This window comes from Callithrix jacchus, chromosome 19 (assembly GCF_049354715.1).
Source record: "Callithrix jacchus isolate 240 chromosome 19, calJac240_pri, whole genome shotgun sequence".
NCBI classification, from domain to species: Eukaryota; Metazoa; Chordata; class Mammalia; order Primates; family Cebidae; genus Callithrix; species Callithrix jacchus.
The window spans coordinates 45,037,162-45,061,667 of NC_133520.1; the positions used below are offsets into that span (position 1 = coordinate 45,037,162).

Genomic DNA, 24,506 nt, shown 5'->3' on the forward strand with positions numbered 1-24,506 from the left:
AGGCATGGTGGTGCACACCTGTAGTCTCAGCTACTTGGGAGGCTGAGGCAGGAGAATCACCCGAGCCTGAGACATTGAAGTTGCAGTGAGCCGAGATCATACCGCTGCACTCCAGCCTCACAGAGCAAAGCCCTGTCAAAAAAAAAGAGGGGGGGAATGAAGAATATATTTGTCTCTACATGTTTTCTTTTTCTTTTTTCTTTTTTTTTTTTTTGAGACGGAATTTTGCTCTTATCACCCAGGCTGGGTGCAAAGGCATAATCTCGGCTCACTGCAACCTTTGTTTCCAGGTTCAAGTGATTCTCCTGCCTCAGCCTTCCAAGTAGATGTGATTACAGGCTCCCAGCACCACACCCAGCTATTTTTTTTTTTTTTGTATTTTTTTTTTTTTTAGTAGAGATGGGTTTTCGCCATGTTGGTCAGATTAGTTTCAAAGTCCTGACCTTAGGGGATACACCCACCTCAGCCTCCCGAAGTGCTGGGATTACAGGCATTAATCCAGCCACATATTTTCAAATGTCGGAAATTAGCCCCTTTGAGAAAAAAAAAAGAAAGCTTTCTTTCTTTCTCTTTCCTTCCTTCCTTCCTTCCTTCCTTCCTTCCTTCCTTCCTTCCTTCCTTCCTTCCTTCCTTCTCTCTCTCTTTCTTTCTTTCTTTTTTTCTTTCCATTAAGAAAATTGAACTCAAAAAAGAAAAAGAAAAAAAAGGAAAGAAAATGGAACTCCAATTTATTGGTCTGGCTTGATTTATCAGAACTTTGAAGTGAACTAAGTCTCACACTCTTGCCTCCATGCTCACCCTATATTTATTCCCCCAAAAAATGCTTACTCTTTTAAAATTAAAACTGGTATTTGGCCTAAAATGCTAAAGTTTATTAGCTTTTTGCTTTTCCTCTATTCAGTATAGTTCAACTTTATTTTCAATTAGCAACTTCCTCAAATCCTGACAAACAGCCAGGCGTAGTGGCTCACGCCTGAATCCCAGCACTTTGGGAGGCCAAGGCAGGTGGATCACCTGAGGTCAGGAGTTCGAGACCAGCCTGGGCAACATGGTGAAACCCTGTCTCTACTAAAAATATAAAAATTGGCCGGGCGCGGTGGCTCACACCTGTAATCCCAGCACTTTGGGAGGCCGAGGCGGGTGGATCACAAGGTCAAGAGATCGAGACCATCCTGGTCAACATGGTGAAACCCCGTCTCTACTAAAAATACAAAAAATTAGCTGGTCATGGTGGCGCGTGCCTGTAATCCCAGCTACTCAGGAGGCTGAAGGAGGAGAATTGCCTGAACCCAGGAGGTGGAGGTTGCGGTGAGCCAAGATCGCGCCATTGCACTCCAGCCTGGGTAACAAGAGCAAAACTCTGTCTCAAAAAAAAAAAAAAAAAAAAATTAGCTGGGCATGGTAGCACCTGCCTGTAATCCCAGCTACTCAGGAGGCTGCGACAGGAGAATCACTTGAACCCGGGAGGTGGAGGTTGCAGTGAACCAAGATCTCACCACTGCACTCCAGCCTGGGCAACAGAATGGGACTCTGTCTCAAAAAATAAAAATAAATCCTGGCAAACATAATCTGAAAGCATAGAAGACCCAGTCCCTTGCTTCTATGGTATTATTTTATTTATGTCAAATTATACTGCTAATAATACTAATACTAAGGGAAAATAATATGTGCTGTGCATATTCTGTGTGTTAAGAACTCTGCTGAGCCCTTTTACATGCAGTATTTCATACATTGGGGAGGTTGGAACTATTTTTATTCCACTCGCTCTGAAAGAAGAGACACCAAGGCTTAAAGAAGTTGCTACTTTCCCAAGAATCTTAACTATTTTGCCATCATCTTGTCTTTTTTGGTGTATGATTATTAACATTTTTTTAAATGGCATGGTCCTTTAAATAAGTGACCGATTCAAAAATTTTCTTTCAAGTGTGATGCAGATGTAGCTATTTTAGGGGAAGCTATGTAACAAGCATCCGAGCTAAGGTTGAATGGATGTTGTCATAGAAGTTTCCAGAAGAAATCATGAATTGGATGCTAGCCTAGACCAGATAATATTTATATTATCTTCCAAGGCATGCATCTTTGATATGCTTCAGTGAAAATTAGGTTCATGGTGACCAATCTATATAGTTTAGAGAATGCTTATGAAACTCAGATGATGGCTATGGTTGAAAACGTTAAAGTACTGCGCAACAGAAGAGCCACTATTATCTTTAATTTTTTTTATTTTATATCTTGAATCCAGATTTTTCTCATATGGGGTTTTAATCTTCAGCTCCATAATAAACCTCAGCAGAATTGCTGCTTGCATAGTATGGCTCAATTATGTTGTCTTAACTCTGCTGTCCCTTTGCACACCCAGGCAGAGAAAATGCATAGGGGCCCAGCTTTCGTTTGTCCTTGGATATTTGTAGGTCAAGATGGAAAGCACTTTAAACAAATTATAAAGGCAAGGACAGAGAGGCTTGCTCTATTTTCATCTTGACTTCTCTAAAACTGAGCCTTTGTAAGTTCTCAGTGTCTTCCTGCTTTTTAGTTACTTAACCCCCATCAAATCTGGAAGCAATCTGCTATCAGCCATTTACACTTATCAACTGATGGACTAATTACACTGCACAGGAAAAAAGCATTTGAGCTAAATTTCTCTGCACTAGAAATGGTTCTTGTAAGCCTGGGAATTGGAGTATTTGTTTCTTGTTAAATAAATATGTGATAATAATGAGAGGTGATGACCAGTTGGCCAAGAGGTTAAGTTGTAGATACCAACAATCTCAAGCACACACAAATGCACACACACACGTACACACCAACAAACAGAAAATAAAACTCATTTTGTATTTTTAATAGATGGGTAGTGTTCAAAAAGTCTTTCACATTCATTCATTCATTCAATAACATTCATTGAATGTCTACCAGGTACCAGGAAATTTCAGATGCCAGTGACAGATACTAAACAAGACAAAGAAAGTCCCTATATTTGAGGAGTTTACCTTTCAGTAGTGAAAGACAGAGTAAACAAACATGTATCATGTGCAAAACCCTCCAGGTGGAGGTAAGTGCTATGATAAACAATAAAAGCAAGATGAGGTGAACAAGAGGAACTACACAGTATTTGGAGAAAGAAGCAGCAGCTAGTACAGAGACAAGGGACTGGTACAGAAAGAATGCCAGTGAGGCTGGAACGACGTGAGCAAGAACAGAGAGGTGCCAAGTGCAGCACCTTGTAGAACACGGCAAGGTGTTTGCCTTTTATCCTAAGTGTGATGAGAACACTTGGGAGGTTTGAAAAGGAGAGTGATGTGATGTTGCTTTAGTTTAAAAAGGTGACGCTGGCTACTGTGTATAAAATAACTTGGGGAAAAGGAGGAGAAAGCAAGAAAGGAATTAGAACAAATAAGAAGGCTGTTTTGAGGGTCCAGGTGGGGGATGATGGCAGCTTGGAGCAGGGTGTTATCAGTGAGGGTGGAGAGAAGCCAGTAGATTCCAGGTGTATCTGGAGGTACAGTTTACAAGGTGCGCTGCTAAGTCAATTGTGGGAAGTAAGGGGAAAAGAGGACTCAATGATGACTCCTTGGTGATGGCTTGAGCTTCTTGACGGATGGTTGGAGACACTGAAAGGAAGAAAACCAAGAAAAGAATAGGTAGGAGGGGAGAGAAACTAAGAGTTCTGGCTTGGACACTTTATCCTTTTTGGGAAACTAAACCAAAATTAGCACTGAATCTGGAAGGTTTTTTCCAAAAGAATCTGGGTGTAGACAAGAGAGTGCATCATTGTTCACTCGGGATCTGGAGAGATGCAACCTTAGAAGGCTACCCTTCACCTCAGCTAGCTTTTCTTCCCACCCCTCCGAGCATAAAACAAAATTCTAGCTCTCAAACCGGATGCTATCCTCTTTCCTACAACTCCAGATAAACGTTTGATGTCATCTGCTTCTGAGCCCCTTTAATTCACTTCTGTAATATTTATGTACTAGTAAGTTTTCCTAAAGGTATCCTGAGACCTTGTCCACATTTTATTTGTTACAGTTTTTGACTTTTTCTTACCTCACATATCCCCAAGACTAATTCTATCCAAAACTCAACCAAGAAATAAACTCAAAAAGTCTTAACCAAAGTAGCTGTTTAAACTCCCACATTCTAATCCGTGTACTTTGATTGGTTGATTTGCTAAAATGTGAAACCCTGTGGCAAAGGAGCATTTGTATACTTTCCTGACCTACATCAGAAAGAAGCAACAAATTAGAGAATGGTGGGATGTGCTGGAGTCAAGGATGCTGAGAGCAGCAAAAAGCGACAGCTAACTCGGGTAAGGCAGGGAACTAATAACGCATAAAATCACATAAAAGCTCAAAAGGCATTGAGAGTTGGGATCATCTGGCCTCACAGGCATTGCTGTCTTAAAGACAGCAAAGTAAATTTTGTCCTCAAATAATCATGACCTCGAATCGTCAAGGAAAGACTGTTGTTTTGGATATGGTTATATAAGAATTCGGGGATGCATGGGATTACTTTAAAAGATTTTTTTTTTCCCTAGAAGTGAAAATAAAATAAAGTTTTGGCTCTTAACAATAAATATAAAATCTAGAAAAGAACTTTATGTAAAACTCTCTTTTCTAATAGCACTAAATCTTTTTCTCTTTTTGGAAATCAAGTCGAATGCAATAAAGTATATCTTTGAAATTAATCTTCTTCTTTACAGGAATTTTGCTACACCGAGGTTTCTGTTATGGCCTTTCTGTGTATAATGTGTCCTGTAAAGGGAAGGCTCTGGTCTGAACATCTATGTCTTCCCCAAATTCATGTGTTGAAATCCTAACCTCCAAAGTGATGGTATTAGGAGGTAAGATCTTTGGAAGGTGATTAGGTCATGAAGGTTCTTTCCTCCTGAATGAGACTAGTGGCCTTATTGAAGAAGCCAAGAGAAACCTCTTATGCCTTCCACCATGTGAGGAAACAGCAAGAAAAAACCTTCTATGACCTAAAAAGTGACCCTCACCCAACACAAAACCTTTCAGTGCCTTGATCTTGGACTTCCCAGCCTCCAGAACTGTGAGAAATAAATGTCCGTTGTCTATAAGCCACCTGGTTTGTGGTATTTTGTTATAGAAGTCTGAAGAGACTAACACAGGGAGGTACATTCCTTTTCATGTTGGGAACATATGATTTAGAAGCCTGCCATACCCTTTGTAACACAAAGCTATTGAAGTCAAGGCAGCTGTTACAATTCAAGGTTAATTCCGATATGTGATGATTTTCACAAACTTGTTATTTTCTGGTTGTCCCATTGCTATCTGTTGTAAAACTTATTATAAGCCTTTGAACTTACTGTGAGTTATTTATGCTATATGAAATTGTATCTGGTTCACTTTAGCCTTTACAGCATGCACTTTAAGTCACCAGTACTAATAATAGCTGTGCACAAAATTCAAGATTGTTTTCTCCAGTTCAGTAGCTAGTTCACTTTTCTATTCTTTGACACTTCACTTTTCCATTGGGGACATTTATGTTGTCAACAGAGACACGGTCTAGGTTTCATGTCTTAGTTTCTGCATTCAAAATATATGTTAAGAGTTAAAGTAAAAATGTTTAAGGTGTTTGATGGCCCATTTCAGCCCATGGACCAGGAATCCCAAAATTCTGTGTTGCTACTCACCCTCCCACCCATGAAATACCAGAGGAACCATATAATGTGAATCAAAATGCCACTTCAATTATGGATATTCAAGTGCCCTATGTGCCAACCCAGGACATAGGACAAGTTGGAGCCCACATATTCAGTCTCAAATCTAAGAGGCCTTTTTTTCTCCTCCAATTGAAAAGTCTTTGCATGTCCTCACACTGCAGCCAGCTTTTTGTAGGGAAATAATGATAGCAAGGGAAGGAGATCAATTACTCATGTGGGCCCAGCAGGCCAGTGTCACAGAGAAATGTCCATGTGCACCTGCTTTGGGCCTTTTGTTTCTTCCTGGAGGAGCCCCTATTTTAAGGATAAGTATGGCAGCTTCTACCCAGTGATTTTTTTTTTTATTTCAAAGCATTTCTAGCTGGGAACATTTTAAGTATTTTAAAGCTGAACGCAGTTAATCCCAGTGACCACAAAGAAGCTATTGGCAAATGTACTGGTTAGAGTCCTCTTGGTTGCTCTTTGAGAATGGTACCTGCAAAACAATTCCTAGTCTGTAAAAAGGGACTATCACCAAAGTTCCTAGATGTGAGGCTGAAGCGGTCTGATTTCGACTAGAGCAGATTCATAGAATGTGGTAGGACTACAGAAGTTAGGAAAGGATAGCAGAGACACTGAGTAACAAGAGACAGCTCCACCAGATTCTCAGTAACTGATCATCGTATTTTAATGTTGCAGATTAAATGATATGTTCATACCATCAATGATAATGCAAAATCGCAATGGTACAAAAGGACAGGCCAAGGGCGAATGATTCCACAGGCACTTGTGTTGGAAATGCTCTGATTCATGATCTTGGTAGCAGCTACATAAAGGGCCGCATCCCATTTGGAGACGTCAGTAAATACAAACTGTGTGTGTAAATACAACCCAGGAATCGTTTCGGATTCCTCTCTTCTTTTCACAGGCTTTCCCATCTCAGCAGATGGCATAGCAGGCATCCCTGACTATTTTGTTTTCCTCAGCATGCCCACAGACGCAACCCATCAGCAAGTTTTGTTGATTATAGCTTCAAAATGCATCCCAGATGCAACCACTTCACATCACCTCTAGTGCTGACGACATGCAAACGCACATCACCATAATCTCTGGATTATGAATAACCTGGATAATGAATGACCTTCAAACTGGACCCCTTGCTCCTGCTTTGCCCTGTTCCCACCCTGATAACCCACTCTCAGAGTACTCACTACTCTCGAACAAGTTGTTTGTTTGATTGGTTTTTAATCAAATGTATGTTTTTAGAGCAGTTTTCAGTTCACAGAGAAATTGAGTGGAAAGTACTGACTTCCGCAGCAGCACCCCCTCCCCGCCCACAGCCACCCCCATTATCAACTTCCCACACCAAAATGGTAGCTTTTCTATCATTGATTAAGCTACACGGATACAACAGTATCACCTGCACTCTGGAGTTTACATTAGAGTTCACTCTTGATGTTGTACATTCTATGGGTATTGACAACTGTATGATGACTGTTGTAGCATCATATAAAATAGTTTCACTACCCTCAAAATTCTCTGTTCTGGGCCTCTTTATTCCCAACTCGTGGCAACTACTGATCTGGAAAAAGTGAAACTATTTGTCTCCCTACTCTTGCCTTTTCCAGAATGTCATATGGTTGGAATCGTACAGTCTGTAGCTTTTTCAGATTGGCTTCTTTCACTTAGTAATATGCATTTAAGTTTCCTCCATGTCTTTTTGTGGCTTAATAGCTCATTTCTTTTTAATGCTGAATAATATTCCATTGTCTGGATGTACCACAGTTTATACATTCACCTACTAAAGGACATCTTGGTTGCTTTAAAGTTTTGGCAGTTGTGAATAAAGCTGCTATAAACATCCATGTACAGGCTTTTGTGTGAACATAAGTTTTTGACTCAATTTGGGTAAATGCCAATAAGCATGATTGCTGGATCGAATGATTAGAGTGTTTTGTAAGAAACTGCCAAACTGTCTTGCAAAGTGGCTGAACCATTTTGCATTGCTACTGGCAATGAATGAGAATCTGTGTTGCTCCACATTCTTGCCAACAATTGGTGTTTTCAGTGTTCTAGATTTTGGCAAGTCTAATAGCCGAGTGGAGGTATCTCATTATTGTTTAAATTTGCATTTTCTCAATGGCGTATGAAGTGGAGCAGCTTTTTATACATGTATTTGCCATCTGTTAATTTTCTTTGGTGCGGCGCCTGCTCAGATCATTTGTCCATATTTTAATTGGGTTGTGGTATTTTCTTCTTGTTGGATTCTAAGAGTTCTTTACTTATTTTGGATAATAACCTTGCATATTTGTTTTCCAGTTTGTGGCCTATCTTCTCATTCTCTTTTCAGTATCTTTCACAGAACAGAAGTTTTAAATTTTAATGAAATCCAGTTATCAATTATTTCTTTCATGGATTATGCCTTTGATATTGTGTCTAAAAAGTCATCATCCAACTCAAAGTCACCTAGATGTTCTCCTATTATTTTCTTAAAGTTTTATAGTTTTGCATTTTACATTTAGGTCCATGATTCATTTTCAGTTTGTGTGTATATGTGCGTGCATGTATGTTTGTGTGTGTGTGTGTAATGTAAGGTCTGAATGAATTTTTAAAAATAAATGATATGAAGTCACTCTCCTGTTTAAAACTCTCTAGTGGCCTCCAATTATGTTTAGAAGTAAACCAAAGTTCTTAACATGGTCTCTGATTTCTACCCAACCTGACGACTTTCCACAGCTCCAGGCTGACTTTGTATGATTCCCTTTCTTTCTGCCTCTTGGACTTGTGGAGTTCATTCATAGCATACATTGAAGCAGGATCTCATACCCAAGAATCTGTGGCTAGCAAATGAGACCTAATAGGAATTAAATGAGTAAATACTGTAGAGGAGAGTGAATGGAAGAAATCTGGGGCAATTTCCTCAAAGAACTTACTTCGGTTTGTCTCTAGGACTTAGTAAGTAGATGGGTCAGGAGGAGGTGGGCTGAAAGAATCAGAGGCTGGATCAAGTGACAACTGCATGAGAAAACGAAGAAAAGCTTGAATTGGATCTTTAAAAAAAGAATCCTGGCTAGGCACAGTGGGTCACACCTGTAATACCAGAGCTTTGGGAGAGTGATATGGGAGGACTGCTAGAGGCCAGGAGTTTGAGACCAGCCTGGGCAACATACCAAGACCCTGTCTCTAGTTAAAATATTATCCAGGTATAGTGGCACTCACCTGTAGTCCCAGCTACTTAGGAGGCTGAGACAGGAGGATGGCTTGAGCCCAGGAAGTCGAGGCTGTAGTGAGCTGTGATTGCACCACTGCACTCCAGCCTGGGCCATATAGCTAGACCCTATCTCAAAAAAAAAAAAAGTCCTGAGATTGAACACTTTAAAATCTATAGTTACTTCATGTAAGTGAACACTTTAAAATCTATAGTTTTAAAATCTATAATTACTTCATGTAAGAATAAGGAGTCATTTTTATTGGGGTATGGGTATATATTTTTATTTTAATGGGTCATGCATGCAATTTTTAAAACTTGTACTGTATTACAAAGGGGTGACTCTTACTCATTCATTTACTTCTATTTGACTTAATAATTATATAATTATATATACAGATGCTCCTTGACTTACAATGGGGTTATGTCCCAATAAAGCCATTGTAAGCCAAAAATACTATAAGTCAAAAATACATTCGATAATAAATTCATAGTAAGGTTGAAAAATTTTAAGTTGAGCCATCGTGAGTCAGGGACCATCTAAATGCAGTAGTAGTTCACCCTTATGTATGGTTTCACTCTGCAGTTTCAGTTACCCGTGGTCAACTGCAGTCCAAAAGTAGTTAATGGAAAATTCAAGAAACAATGCATAAGTTTTCGATTTCATGCCATTCTGAGTAGCATGGTGAAACCTTGTCTGTCCCATTCTGCCCCAGCTGGAACATGAGTCGTCCCTTTGTCCAGCAGATTCATGCTGTCTGTGGTACCCACCCATTAGGCACTTGGTAGCCTTCTTGCTTATGAGATCGACTGTCCTGGTACCACAGTGCTTGTGTTCAGGTCACCCTTACTTTACTTTAGAATGACCCCAAAGCCCAAGCGTATTGACGCTGGCATATTGTTATAACTTTTCTATTTTATTCATAGTAACTCTTGTTAATTTCTTACTGTTCCTAATTTATAAGTTAAACTTTGTGATGAGCCTGCATACATAAGAAAAACAGTATATATAGGGTTTGGTACCATCCCTGGTTTCAGGCATCTATTTTGTCGGGGTGGAGAGTAGTAAAACATATCCCCTGAGGGTAAGGGAGAACTATGCGTATTTGAAACCTGAATTTTCCCAGAATTATGGTTTTTAAAGCGTCTCTAGAATGTACTTGATGTCTTGCTATGAGCTCTAGTTGACGGTGCATTCCTAATCCTCCACTGACGTGTCATTTAGGACATTGTCTTCGCAGGTACACATCAGTTGCAGCAATTGAACTTCAGGACAGCTGTTCTGTATTCCTCTCTCTCACTGTCACTCATCACCATAAGTTTGGGGAGTTGCCCTGAACACAAGTGTGCCTTCTGCTATAACTAACAAAAATGTACTATGCCATGAAAGGAAGTAAATGGCACTTAGATGCTTTTAAATAAAATATCAATAACGAAACCACGAATTCCGGGTTCTCTTTTACACCTCATGAGGACACTCATGAAACGTTATGATAATAATGTTTCTCAATGATGTGTTCCCTTACTCCCTCAAGAATAGGTTACTGACGGGCGCAGTGACTCACACCTGTAATCCTAGCACTTTGGGAGGCCGAGGTGGGCGGATCACGAAGAGAATGTTTAAAGGAGATCAAGACCATCCTGGCCAACATGTGAAACCCTGTCTCTACTAAAAATGCAAAAATTAGCTGGGCATGATGGCACATGCCTGTAATCCCAGCTGCCCGGGAGGCTGAGGCAGGAGTCCTCCCTCTAACCAGGGAGTCAGAGGTTGCGGTGAGCCAAGCTCATACCATTGCACTCCAGCCTGGCAACAGAACAAGATTCTGTCTCAAAAAAAAAGGTTCCACAATGTTAAATCCTTCTTTATAATAAATAATAACATTGTAATAATGTTACAGCCCAGCCTAGTTCAGTTGAAAAGAAATTCATGTTTGAATCTCTAGAAATGACACAATTCTCTTCCAGTCTGATGTAAATAGCACTTTATTATTCCTTATATCCAACGATACTATGTACTTAATACTGTTTCCAGCAAATACCATATATTTGAACATTTTAATGGAATGTCTACTTGATCATGGTATGTTATTTATATCTTATTGGGAAGAGGGATATGTTTTGTTCTACAGAAATCAAATTTATGAATTTCATGTAGATCTAGTGCCAGCTAGTGGTACCTATTATATATGCATCAAAAAGAAAATTGACTTTTTAAAAATAACCAAAAACAACATGATCTTATTGGGATTGAACTAATGCTTAAAAACAATGTTTAAAGGAATATTGTTTGCCTTGATGAGGAGGACCAACGGGCTGTGCATAAGAATGGATGTCTGAGGCCGGGCGTGGTGGCTCAAGCCTGTAATCCCAGCACTTTGGGAGGCCGAGGCAGGTGGATCACGAGGTCAAGAGATCGAGACCATCCTGGTCAACATGGTAAAACCCTGTCTCTACTAAAAATACAAAAAATTAGCTGGGCATGGTGGTGCATGCCTGTAATCCCAGCTATTCAGGAGGCTGAGGCGGGAGAATTGCCTGAACCCAGGAGGTGGAGGTTGCGGTGAGCCGAGATTGCGCCATTGCACTCCAGCTTGGGTAACAAGAGCGAAACTCCATCTCAAAAAAAAAAAAGAATGGATGTCTGAAACGTTCTGTCATCTAATTGTGCCAACTTCCTCTTAGTCATTGTGCTCCCATATTCTGATTATTCATGTATCTGTCGTTCTTATTGTATCAGGACGTTACTGAGGTATGGCTCATGCCTTCATTTCTGCATCTCACCATTTGTCACAAGATCCGACAATTAGATGTGGAAAGAAATATTAATTGAATAAATAAGAGGATTCAAGAAAGATTATTGCCATATTTCACTTACCACAGTGCATGACTTATGAAAGCAGTTATTCAGGGTTTTCAGCACTGGGTCATGACCTTAATTATTCAGAAGTGTACCAGACAACTTTGGGCCTCTAAGCTTTTTTAATCTTCAAGCATTTCCTAGTTGACTTAGATGTCACAGATCTGTTGAACCAGTAGCTGTCCCATGAGTCTCCTTAGAAATTACATGGCCTCAGACAAGCATCCCACATCCAGCTTACTAATTTTCGCATTTAGTCATTGGTCAATTTTGAACAGGCAGATTTTATTTTGGGGGGATGAGAGCGGGTTATAAAACATACGTTACAGTTCAGTCTCTAATAACATTTACTTTTAAAATCATTGCTTTCTTATTAATTTGCTGATTAGTGGTGTTAATAATTGTCACAAGTGGGAATTTCAGATGTAGGCTAATGGTTCATTAATCAAATGTAAAAGGCCGTCATCTTTTAAATGTGAGGAAGAAACTTTTCATTCCCTTTAGGACTCAGTCAGGGATGTTCCTCTGGGGAAGGGATCTTTTCACTTCATGCCTGCAGTGGTTGCCACAATTTCCAGGGCCATTTGTTCATTATCCTGCCTGGCATGGAGTAAGATTGATTTGGAACCCCAGCTCGTTGTGGAAGGAGTTTTACAGTTCAAATGAGTTCAGCCTTCTCAGATGTGTAAAGAAAATACAGTTTCTGTATTTGACATGCTTTTCTCAGAAACCTATTTGATGGATAGGTTTCAATGCATGTGCTCTGCATGCTGCCATAATTGAAATAGTTGGTTTAGATGACTCGCTCATTTGTGGATAAATGATCACACTTTCAGTTTTCTTGGCCTTTCTCTGCTGCTATCCAGGATTGGTTTGGGATGGGATGGGAGTTTGGGGTCTCGAGGTTTTGTTTTTACAATCTTGTGCAGTGGGGCAAGCATCCCCAAAACATCTTCCAGATCCTTGTCGATTTCTGCTGTACACAGCTTGGCATGGGCTGCTCCCAGGACAGCTGCAACAGGTACCATCTCATCACCTGGAACTCACCGCTGGAGTCTGGGTTTCAGACATCTGCTTTCAGCATGAAATCCCTGCACACTTCGGACTTTGTCCCAGCCTCAGGCTCTCATCCACACACTAGTCTTAGATCCTCTGTGCCTTTTACCATTATGGCATGTAACAAATTCCAGATGCCTTGAACGCCATATAAGAGGATTGGAAAGCATTGTCTTATGCTCATCTTTCTTGCTAACACCCATATGATATAAGATTCATCACGTGTAGGGCTTCTTCTAGGGGCATGGGACCTCACAGGCTTCCTCATACTTGTCTGGAATTTTTAACCCTCTCTCTTACCTCTCCTTCTTGGAGTTTCTTCCACAGAGGAGAAAAATGAGGCACCTGCTGAGCTTGGTATCTTACGTTTATCTTTCTTTTTCTCTAGGTCATGAGAAACATGCTTTCATTTTCCTGGATATTATATCCTAATTTTTCCCACCCCTTAACATATAGAAGAAAATCTCCATGATGTATCTTATCATACTTGGCTCTTTAAAAGTGAGAGGAAGAGAGAGATTTTACCCTATCACCCAGGCTGGAGTGCAGTGGCTCAGTCATAGCTCACTGCAGCCTCAAACTCCTCAAAGCAAGTGATCCTTCCACCTCAGCCTCCCGAAAATGCTGTGATTACAGGAACAAGCTACTGCTCTTGGCTTCTGATATGTTAAGAGGAATTGAAAGAATTTTATTGCCTCCCCTTCCCTAATGGCTCAGGCTTAGGGATGGAAGGCTGCAAAGAAATAGAAATTGAATAGAAAATGATGAAACCTCATCTCTACTAAAAACACAAAAATTAGCTGGGCATGGTGGCACATGCCTGTAATCCCAGCTACTCAGGAGGCGGACGGAGGAGAATCACTTGAACCCAGGAGGTAGAGGTTGCAGGGAGCTGGGATCACGCCATTGCATTCCAGCCAGGGCGACAAGAGCGAGACTGTGTCTCAAACAAACAAACAAACAAAAATGCCTAGACCAACCATAAAAAAATAAATCAGAATATCAGATATTCAGCAACCAGATGCTGGGAGAGTTTAGGTGAATTGCTCAGTGTCTCACTTAGGAAATTAGTTCCACCCAACTGGGTGCCCTTCCTCCCTCCTGTACTGCCAAGCTGACCACTGTGCTGAACCAGTTATTTATATTCCTGAATAGATATGCAAACCAAACTCGTAATGTATTTAATATTTGTAGGATAGTGTGTGTGTATGTGTGTGTAGTATACACATATTCTACAAAAGAAAAGGGAAAAATGTTTTCCTCATTTGCTTCTCTGTCTGTTACAATATTCTGGTGGAGTTTGGTTCCAGTGGCTCTGCTGGCAGGAGACAGTTCTTGAAGGAAAGCGTCCTATGTCTTCATTACACAAAGAGCTGATTCGTGTTGCTGTAGTGAACAGCTGAGTCTGCCAGTCACATCAGCTCTGCCTTCTTGCCCTTCCTTCCTTCCCAACTCCACAGAAGACTTTTCCACATTTACGTGTTCTCTGGAGTCACTTCTAAAAACAATCTCATGCTTTAACATTCTTGCAGTCTGTGGGAAGAAATAGAGAAATTGAACAGAGACATGTAACTTGATGTTTTTTACTAATACCCAAAATCCTTAAATCCTGCACCAAAAGTAAAGGAAACACAGTTCATGTGGCCTTTAACTTCTCATCACTTCTAAAAGACGTGTGACGTCTAAGTCCTTCCTAGATTTAAGCTGCTATTTTTTAACCTCCTGTCTTCTCTGTTTCTTGATTCACATTCCCTCTCTTCTTGCCCCCTCCTTCCCTCTCCTTATCCAAATATACAAGAAGGTGGCAGCTATTCGTTTCTGTACAACAGAACAATAAATCTGACAAGATGAGACTGCTGGCGTGGGCAGGAAGCTAACAGCAGGCTGCCTGTACTTCTCCAGCTCCCCTATTCTAAAGGAGTTCACCTGCCCTTAAGGAAAAGGAGGTTGGGAATTTATCAGAAGCAGCATGGCATCTGATTTACCTTTCTCCATGTTATTTTTCTTTCTCCGTCTTCCACTGTAATCCCAACACTTTGCTCGTGAACTCCATTGCATATACTGTCTATGGAAAACAAAGATTCCCAGTCACTGGGTTTCACAATCCCTGTAACACAGTTCATCCTGGAAGCTGAGCTGGCTCAATGAAATGGCATTTTAGTTTTCCAACTGGAGAAAAGCAAGCCAGTCATCTAAAAGCAGCCTCACTTTTTTGTTTCTTTTGAGATGGAATTTCACTCTTGTTGCTCAGGCTGGAACGCAATGGTACAATCTCAGGTCACTGCAACCTCCACCTCCCGGGTTCAAGTGATTCTCCTGCCTCAGCCTCTCAGGTAGCTGGGATTACAGGTGCCCACCACCATACCTCGCTAATTTTTTGTATTTTTAGTAGAGATGGGTTTCACTATGTTGGCCAGACTGGTTTCGAACTCCTGACCTCAGGTGATCCGCCCACCTCAGCCTCCCAAAGTGCTGGGATTACAGACATGAGCCACCGTGCCTGGCCCAGCTTCACTTTTTATAAAGAGAGCACTCCGTAAGAGGCTGTCTGCAGATAACAGCAGGGGGTATTGGCCCGTTTGTCTGGGGACAGCCTTACCCTGTCTGTTGAGTTTGTTGCTATAAATATTGACGCCACTTTCACATATGCAGCACGAGTAGTTATCTGAGGATGGTGTCTGAAGGCTTTTAAGTGTGGAGAGTTAAGGGGTATTATTGTCTTTTATGACTGGCTACTGCTGATGGGACTGGCCGTGGCCATCTAGAAGACACTGCCTTTGATTCCTATCGTCGTAACATTTGCTTGGGCTCTGGAGAGCGAGCCATTAATGATTGTCCTGGTCAGAAAGTTCACACCCAGAGATTCATTTGTCTCTCTTTTTCCATTTCCAGCCTGGATGTGTAAATACTACTGAAGTGGACATTAAGAAGTCATCCAGAATGAGAAACCCCCACAAAACACGGAAGGTAAAACGGACATTCGTTGTGCTGATCTTGGTGATGAATTGCCTTGTTTACAGGATGTCCGCCGTAAAAACACTTTCTTCCCATGTTATGGAGTATCTTCCCCACTCCTCCCCGCCTTCCACAGTCCTCCCCTCCTCAGGAACAGCCCCATCCCGATTCTCAAGCACACCAGGATCTGAAGACAGAGCCGTGGTACTGACTGAGCACAGGAGAGGGACAGGACGTGAAGGAGCCCTCTCCTCTCCCAGAGAAGGGTGCGTCCTCCGGAGCCCAGGAGAGGAGGAAAAGAAAATGGAGATTTCCTTAGAAACTCTGACACTGATGAGAGAAGGGCATTTTAAAACCCAAGGAAAGCGGGGACATCTAAAAGATACTTAATTACAGAAAGAGTGCAGGGCCCCCTCTTAACACGGGGATTTTGTGACACAACCGTAAGACAGTGTTTGTACTTTGGTGTTTGTTATCTGAGTGAATATCTGTGGGGCGTGCAGGGGAAGCTATCCTAAATTCAGTGGCATTTTACATAACCCTTAAAAATGCTTGGCAGTAGTTTCTACATATTTTTTAAAGTAACGCAGACAACTAGAAGGCATTGTTATTCATTCCATAAAACACGCTTGATGTACACAGGAATTTCTGGCCTGTAGCCGTCTGTTTGAGGACACAGCTCATAGATTGGTGCTGCTGGATTAATACATTCCACAAACTTCAGGGTCTTCCTTTCTGTGGCTATTTCCTTGGTATTTCCTTACCATAGTGTTCTTCAGAGTCTGTGCCCCTGCGGTAAGCACCCAACTTTTATTTTTCTAGTCTTGTTTTGTGTGGCCTTTTTCTTCCATCTGTAGAAACCCAGCATCATGTTCAAAGTCCCCAAAATGGTCCAAGTACCTCTTCTTTCTTTTAAGGCAGTTTGCCTTGACGTTAGGGTAAAGAAGCCGCAGCAGAGCACCCCAAATCAATTCAGATGCGGTGCGCAGATGCTTCTGCCCCTCGGAACTCTCTGAGAGAGGCGGAGCCGGCTGAAGCAAGCCTGCCTGGTCTGTCTCTCTGGCGGGCGGCCTTACTCAGTTGCTTTCATCCTTGCTGACAGCACATCCTGAGGGCACCAAGAACTATTTTTGCAGAACAAGATTCAAAAATGCTATCAGCTCTCCGAAAAGTGCATTAAGCCAGCTCTGTCTGCTTTCTGAATAGCGAAGTTACTCTTCAAAACACTGAATTGGGTGTCCCATTTCCCGCAGCAGACACTAACTCAGACATGCTGTGATTCAGAAGACAAGGCATATGGATTAACCAGGTAGCACTTAGACGCAATAAGGGCATCGTTATACTCTCTTTTCAGTGCCACATTCAGCATTGATCATCTTTCTCATGTTTCACCTGGCACCCTTCTTTTGAACATGTGAGAAGGATTAGTTTATAATGCTGTGCTTCACGTACCATCACCCCTCGCTTAATGGTGAAAAGCTCACGAGCCACTGCAAGGTGAAATATTGTAAAGAAACAGGATCATTGAGATCTAGCTCTCTTCGTCTCAATAACATCTCACTTCTTGTGAATCAATAATGATAGAACGGCAGGGCCTCACCACAGAGTCTAGCACTAACATTTGCCAGAAGAAAACAAAAGCCTTGAAAAATCCGACAGCAAGTAGCAGGTATACCCTTGCTTTCCGCAGATGAAGCACACTGGTGTTCTCACCTTTTGATAAATAGAACTTCTCACAGTCAGAAGTGTTCAATTTGCTAGAATCTTCGCAGATGATAATGTTATTTTACACGGAATGTTCTAAGACTCAAGCCACATACTGATGTGTTTTCTTTGAATTTGCACCACTGATGCTTTAGCTCATAGTGGTTTAGGAACTGTAATGATCCATTCAATCAGCAAAATTAATTTTGCTACCCTGTGCCAGACATGTCCTGGGCTTCGGGCACTCCACAGTAAATAGAACAGTCAGGGCCCTGCTCCCCAGTCCGTGGTCTCATGAGGGTGCCGATACCGAGCAAGGAGACAAGTGTCTGTACATGTACCTAGGTAGATGATTGATTTCGTTACGCTTTATGTAGTCTGCTGAGGCCGCCTTAACAAAATATCACCAAGTAGATGGCTTAAGCAGTAGGAATGTATTATCTCATAGTAATGGAAACTACAAGTCCAAGGTCAGGGTGGCGGCAAGTTCAGCTCCTGTGGAGTGTCTCTTCCTGGCTTGGGGGTGGCTGCCGCCTTCTTGCATCCTCAATGGCTCTTCCTATGTGTGCATAGAGACAGACAGAAAAACAAACAGAACTTCCACTCTGGTGTCTCCTTCTTTTCTTAAAAGGACACCAGTTCCATTGTATTAGGTCCCACCCTGTGAACCCACTTAAACTTCCCTTCCTCTTTACAGGCCTCTGCAAATATAGCTACACTGGGGAGTAGGGATAGGGCTGCAACCGAAGAACTTGCGGGAGGAGACACAGCTCAGCCCAGGACATATTACAAAGAGAATTTAAGTGATTCGTGCTTGTAATTGCCAAGCGAATAACTTGACAACAATCAGCAAGCAGTTTCACCCTCCTCCGAGGGGTCCACAGCCCTCTGTCTGCAGAGTGGGCCACACTGTGGGATGACAAACCGTAGACAGAAATGGCCAGAGGCCGCCCTTCCCTTCCGCCATAATTGGGCTGTCTCCGCAGTGCCTCTTTGCAGCTGTGTGGTCGGCCTCAGTCTTTATACTGCGGCTGCTCAGGAAGTGGAACCCATGGACCATGCTTAATCTTTGAAAACAGATGCTGCTCTTAGCCAGGAGAGCTGCTGTTCATTTCTTTGGGAGTGAGCTATAATAATATTTCCTGTGTTATGTTACATGTCATAACAAGAGTAAAGGACCCAGTAAATCCCTAAAGTAATAACCTAGTGTTGTAGGTGCCTAAAGACTGTAAGAGTCATTTCACATTTCATTTGGGCATGTTGTATTTAATTGTTGAATTTTAGACATGTTTATCAAACACACGAAGCGAAGGCTTGGCTGTATGGATGATGTGAGATATTTTAAGAATCTAAAATTAGTAAATCTTCAAGTCTTTATTTTTAACTTGAATATACTTTACCACAATACAAGGAAATAGGTAAATACATCCAGGATCTGTGAAAGAATGATAGTGTAACATAGCCAGAAAGAAATCAGCCTCATCTAGATAAGTTTGCCTGATGTTATTCAATCTGATACTAAAATTTTTACTGGAACAGATTCCGTATTAGCCAGAGTTCTCCAGAGAAACTAAACCATAGACAGAGCATGGGGGAGGGGGCGGATGAGAGAGAGAGACAGAGACAGAGGCTTGTAGTAAGGCATTAGCTCACAAGATCATTGAGGCTTGGTTAGTTTGAAGTCTGATGGGGGAGGCCAACAGGCTGGAGACCTAGGGAGGAGTTACAGTTCAAATCCAAAGGCAGTCTGGGGAGACACAGCTCTTGAGTCACCAGAAGCTTTCGTTGGGTTGGTGGCATCAGGGACCCACTGCGGCGTGTCGTCCCGTCGCCTGGCCCCTAGTGCACCCCCTCTCACTGCCGTGCCCCTGCACCCCCTCGCTGGTCTGGGAGTCCTGGTGCCACGTGGGTGGCGTCTCTGCAGAACATGTGGACCTGGCCACAGCCCATGCCCCCAGCGGACTGGACTTAGGAGGCATCTCCCCGCTTTTGCCAGGCCCAAGTGGTACGAGGCATGGCTCCAGGCAGCTGGGCATCCCCGCAGCTAATTTTCCTGAATGAGTAGTAGGTAATCTTCCAGTTGACGTATCCACTGGCATTTGTTATGGTTGGGCCAGTGCTGGAAGTGATGTCCATTAGAGGTGGTGGTGAGCATCGGATGGAACCCATACCACCAGAATAGGAAGTCCATGGAAACGCTTGTCCCGCATACCTTCAAGAAGACTTCAGTGGGGAAATCTCAACGTTGCCCTTGTTGGCTACCTCAGACCAGAAAAGAACTTTGATTCTTCAGAGTCGCTTATATCAGCAATTCAAGGTGACACTGAGGACGCTAAGAAACTACTACATTTACCAGAACATTTGAAACTCAAGACAATTTCTTCCGGGTTTCTAAAAGCAAAATAATGAATAGCACCTGATGAAAAATCATATCATATATTTATTCACTGTTTTCTACTATTTCAGTGTTTATTACTGTCCAGCCTCATCCTGGTTGTATTTTAAAACTCAAACGTTTTCCTACAGCTGTGAATTAAATAGTACAATGTAGTTCACATATCATGCTTCAGCCAGGCATGGTGGCTCATACCCACAATCCCAGCACTTTGGAAGGCTGGGGCGGGCAGATCACCTGAGGTTGCGAGTTCGAGATCAGCCTGACCAACATGCAGAAACCCCATCTCTACTAAAACTATAAAAATATCTGGGTGTGGTGGTGCATGCCTTTAATCCCAGCTACTTGGGAAGCTGAGGCAGGAGAATCACCTGAACCCAGAAGGCAGAGATTGTGGTGAATGGAGATTGTGCCATCGCACTCCAGCCTGGGCAAAAAGAGTGAAACTCTGTCTCAAAAAAAGTACATGTCATGCTTCAACTGGTAAATTAAGGCCATTGTATCATAGCTCTAAAAAGATTCATTTGAAAATCAGTATTTTAAAAATATATATTGATTAAAATGTACCACTGGAAAGGTATTACGTGTCTTCTAATGGAAGTGAAATGTATGTAAGTATGGGTAAAAAGACAAATCGTGAGTTTGAGACGAAAACTAAAATTTTCATGGGAAAATACAAGCACATATGTACTTGAATAGTTTGGCCTTCTAAACAGAGAAGGCTTATGAAAGTAAATGCATTCGGCCGGGCGCGGTGGCTCACGCCTGTAATCCCAACACTTTGGGAGGCTGAGGCGGGTGGATCACGAGGTCAAGCGATCGAGACCATCCTGGTCAACATGGTGAAACCTCGTCTCTACTAAAAATACAAAAAATTAGCTGGGCATGGTGGCGCGTGCCTGTAATCCCAGCTACTCAGGAGGCTGAGGCAGGAGAATTGCCTGAACCCAGGAGGCGGAGGTTGCAGTGAGCCGAGATCGTGCCATTGCACTCCAGCCTTCCAGCCTGGGTAACAAGAGTGAAACTCAGTCTCAAAAAAAAAAAGAAAAGAAAGTAAATGCATTCACTAGAAGTTTAATAGCTCATCATCAACCTCAGGGAAGAAACCTTGACTTAGCACTTTTGATACTTTGTGCTTTAATATGTTATTGGAAACGTGATGTTTGTGAAATTTCGTTTTAGTCGTTTTCTTTGAAGTCACGACATTGTAGCATTTTCATTTTTGTATGGGGCTGCTTCAGTTCTAATCATCCACACTTCCCCTGCCTGTTTTTTTGTTTGTTTGTTTGTGTAATACAGTAAAATAAGTGTTTTTCAAATCTATCTCCCTTTTGGATAAGACTTGTTTTTAAGAGTAAATATCCTCAAAATAATAATAATGATAATAATAATACAGCAAAAAAGGCAGTCTGGAAGCACTATCCCTTCTTGCTCTTAATAACCTTTGTTCTATTGAGGCCTTCACCTGATTGGGTGAGGCCCACCTACCTTATGGAGGGCAATCTGCTTTACTCAAAGTCCATTGATTTAAATGCTAATCTTAATAAACACCCTCACAGAAACATCCAGAGTAATGTTCGTCCACATATCTGAGTACTATGTGCCAGCCAACTTGACTCAAAATCCAGCATCACAAGCTGTATCCTTCTACAGGATAATAGCTAGATGGGTCCTAGGACACAAAACCTGAGGGAAATAATAAAAGCCTCTGCATGTGTGTGACTGAACCCACACTTTGGGCTCCTTCTGGTAATGTTAGCACCCATATTTCAAAATAACGAAAAGCTATTTCTTACCCTGTTTTCTTTTTCCTCCGTCACCTTCGTGTGGACATCACGGCACTAAGTACTATACTTAACAACATTAGTGGAAAGCCAATGTGCATATCCTAGAAGAATAAGAGCAAATATATCATTAGCTGTCAGTTTTCCTGTTAATAGTCCAGTGGTTATAGCTGTTTGTGCATAAAATATGGACATGTCCTCACCTCCACATACCGCATGTGTACATTTAGATTTTTAACGTGTTACTGAACAGAATAAACTCCTCATGTCTTAGAGCAATGAAAAAGTGTGTCAAGTTAGGGGTACAGTAAAGGTGCAGGCAATAGAAACTCCTCAAATGATAATGAATAAAGAGATAACTTTCTTTTTTTTTTTTAGATGGAGTCTCTTTTTTTTTAGATGGAGCCTCCACCTCCTGGGTTCAAGTGATTCTCCTGCCTCAGCCTCCTGAGTAGCTGGGACTACAGGCATGTGCCACCACACCCGGCTAATTTTGTATTTTTAGTAGAGACTGGGTTTCACTGTGTTGGCCAGACTGGTCTCGAACTCCTGACCTCAGGTGATCACCCGCCTCGGCCTCTCCAAGTGCTGGGATTACAGGCGCAAGCCACCACACCCAGCCAAGAAGGGACTTTTCTGATTCATGGTCTGAAACCTTGTGGCAGGCAGGGGTCGAGCTGGCCCAGGAGTGTGACTGAAGCCAGCTCTCTCACGCTGTCTTTCTGTTTGCTTTCTCTGTGCTTCCTTCTCTCTATTGGCTTTGTCTGTATTGCGTCAGATATGGAAGCAGACTGTTCTGTAGTTCAGCTGAGCAACCTTGAAAGAAAGAGAATATTAGCATGCCAGCCAGTTAGAAAGTCCCGGAGATTACACTTCACTTAGGAAGACAGAAAGGCTTCTTGTACTTTGTGGTTTCTATTTTACAATCCCTGTCTTGGTTCTTGGTCTGTTTGAGTTGCTGTGACAAAATATCTTAGACTGGGTAATTTATAAACAACAGAAATGTATTGCTGACAGTTCTGGAGTCTGAGAAGTCCAAGAATAAGGCACCAGTAGATTTCACATCTGTGGCAAGCTCAATCAGTGCTTCAAAGATGTTGCCTTCTCACGGTGTCCTCACATGGTGGAAGGAGCAAATGACCTCCCTCAGGCCTCTCTATAAGGGCACTAATCCCATTCACAAGGGCTTCACCCTCATACCTCGTCAACTCCCAAAGTCCCCACCTTTTAATACCATCACATTAGGGGTTTAGGATTTCAACATATGAATTTTGGAGAGACACAAACATTCAGACCATAGCAAAACCCCACCGCCCCCAACCTAAAAAAAAAAAGCCAGGAAGATTAGCTCTCTTCTAAAACGTCAAGGGAACTCACATGTGAACGGATTTACATAGCAAGCCAAATCAATTTTATTTAATGCATAAATAGATGGCACTGTATATGAAAAAGTGCTTGTCTTCACACCACAGGGAATAAAAGAATGTGTTATTCAAGCCAAAGCATTGGAAACAAATGATTTTGCTATTAAAACTAAAAATGGATATCAATTAATTTGATTTTCCTCCAACTGCAAATATTAAGACATTAAAGAGATTTTATTTATCTTCCACTCTAACCCTACCTGCTTCTAGCTCTGTGCCACCGCACCCTGGACCACTATTTGAATACATTTTATTTTCGAAAACATGCAAGGCCTTTTACATTACAAATAATTTTCACAACTTGCCTGCCAAAATAGGATTAATCTCTTGGCCTCCTTTGTCCACAAAATAAGCCCTATATATAAAACGATATTCTAAGCTGTTTTCAGTGTAGTCAAGGATTAGAGTCAGAAGCGATCACTGTCCCCAGAAAATGAACAGTGCTGAGATTGGTGAAAGCGAGAGCTCCTGATGTTGACTTTTTTTTTTTTGAGATGGACTTTCACTCTTGTCCAGGCTGGAGTGCAATGCCGCGATCTTGGCTTACCGCAACCTCTGCCTCCCAGGTTCAAGCGATTCTCCTGCCTCAGCCTCCTGAGTAGCTGGGATTACAGGCGTGTGCCAGCATGCCCAGATAATTTTGTACTTTTAGTAGAGATGGGGTTTCATCATGTTGGTCAGGCTGGTCTCAAACTCCCGACCTCAGGTGATCCACCTGCCTTGGCCTGCCAAAGTGCTGGGATTATAGGCCTTAGCCACGGCACCCAGCCTGACTTTTATGTAAGACAAGAAATGGAGTATCTTCACTACTCCATTTCTCCATCTGCAGTAACTGCAGAGCCAGTAGCCAGGCATCAGAAAGACTGTTTTAAGCAACACCTCCCAGTGGTTTGGGTTATGATCTCTTCTGGGACCTTTATGAAGTTTATAGGAAATGCATAAATGTTGAAATCATTATAGAAATGTAGAGATAAAAGATAACTATGGATCATTTCACTTTCAATGATATCACTAATTGCTGTGTTTTTCTAGCAGTCTTTTAAATTTTTTTGTATCTTAGCCCAAAAACTTACTGTTAAACCATTAGCTATTTTTCATAAGCACTGTTTACAGGACCTACAGATAATTATTTAAAAACTTTAAATAATTAAACCAAGTTGAAAACAGAATGGAAACATAAGTCTCAAAGTCTTTTTGTTTTTCTTTTCAAAAATTAAGGTGATACAATTGAAAAACTAGCAGACACTGAACACTAGAACCATCATATAATTGGCGATCTTTCTGTGGCCTAATTTTAATTGACAAATAATTGCACATATTTATGGGTAATATTCAATAAACATATATACCATGGGATGAACCAGAGTAATCGACATACTCATCACCTCAAATATTTATCCTTTTTGTGACAAGAACATTTAAAATCCTCTCTTTGAGCTACTTTGAAATATGAAATACATC

At 41.6% G+C, this 24,506-nt stretch overlaps 1 protein-coding gene and 1 pseudogene across 20 annotated transcripts in view; both read left to right on the forward strand.

Moving 5' to 3' along the window:
* Positions 1 to 24,506, forward strand: part of RGS7 (regulator of G protein signaling 7) — a 548,216-nt gene that overhangs the window by 480,500 nt on the left and 43,210 nt on the right. For all 20 annotated transcript variants that reach the window (XM_078357252.1, XM_078357254.1, XM_078357255.1 and 17 more), the window contains one exon: positions 15,676 to 15,750. In XM_078357252.1, coding sequence (XP_078213378.1) covers positions 15,676 to 15,750 — 75 coding nt within the window. The remainder of the gene's footprint in view (positions 1 to 15,675; positions 15,751 to 24,506) is intronic.
* LOC118149546 (riboflavin kinase pseudogene) lies at positions 18,729 to 20,012 on the forward strand (annotated as a pseudogene).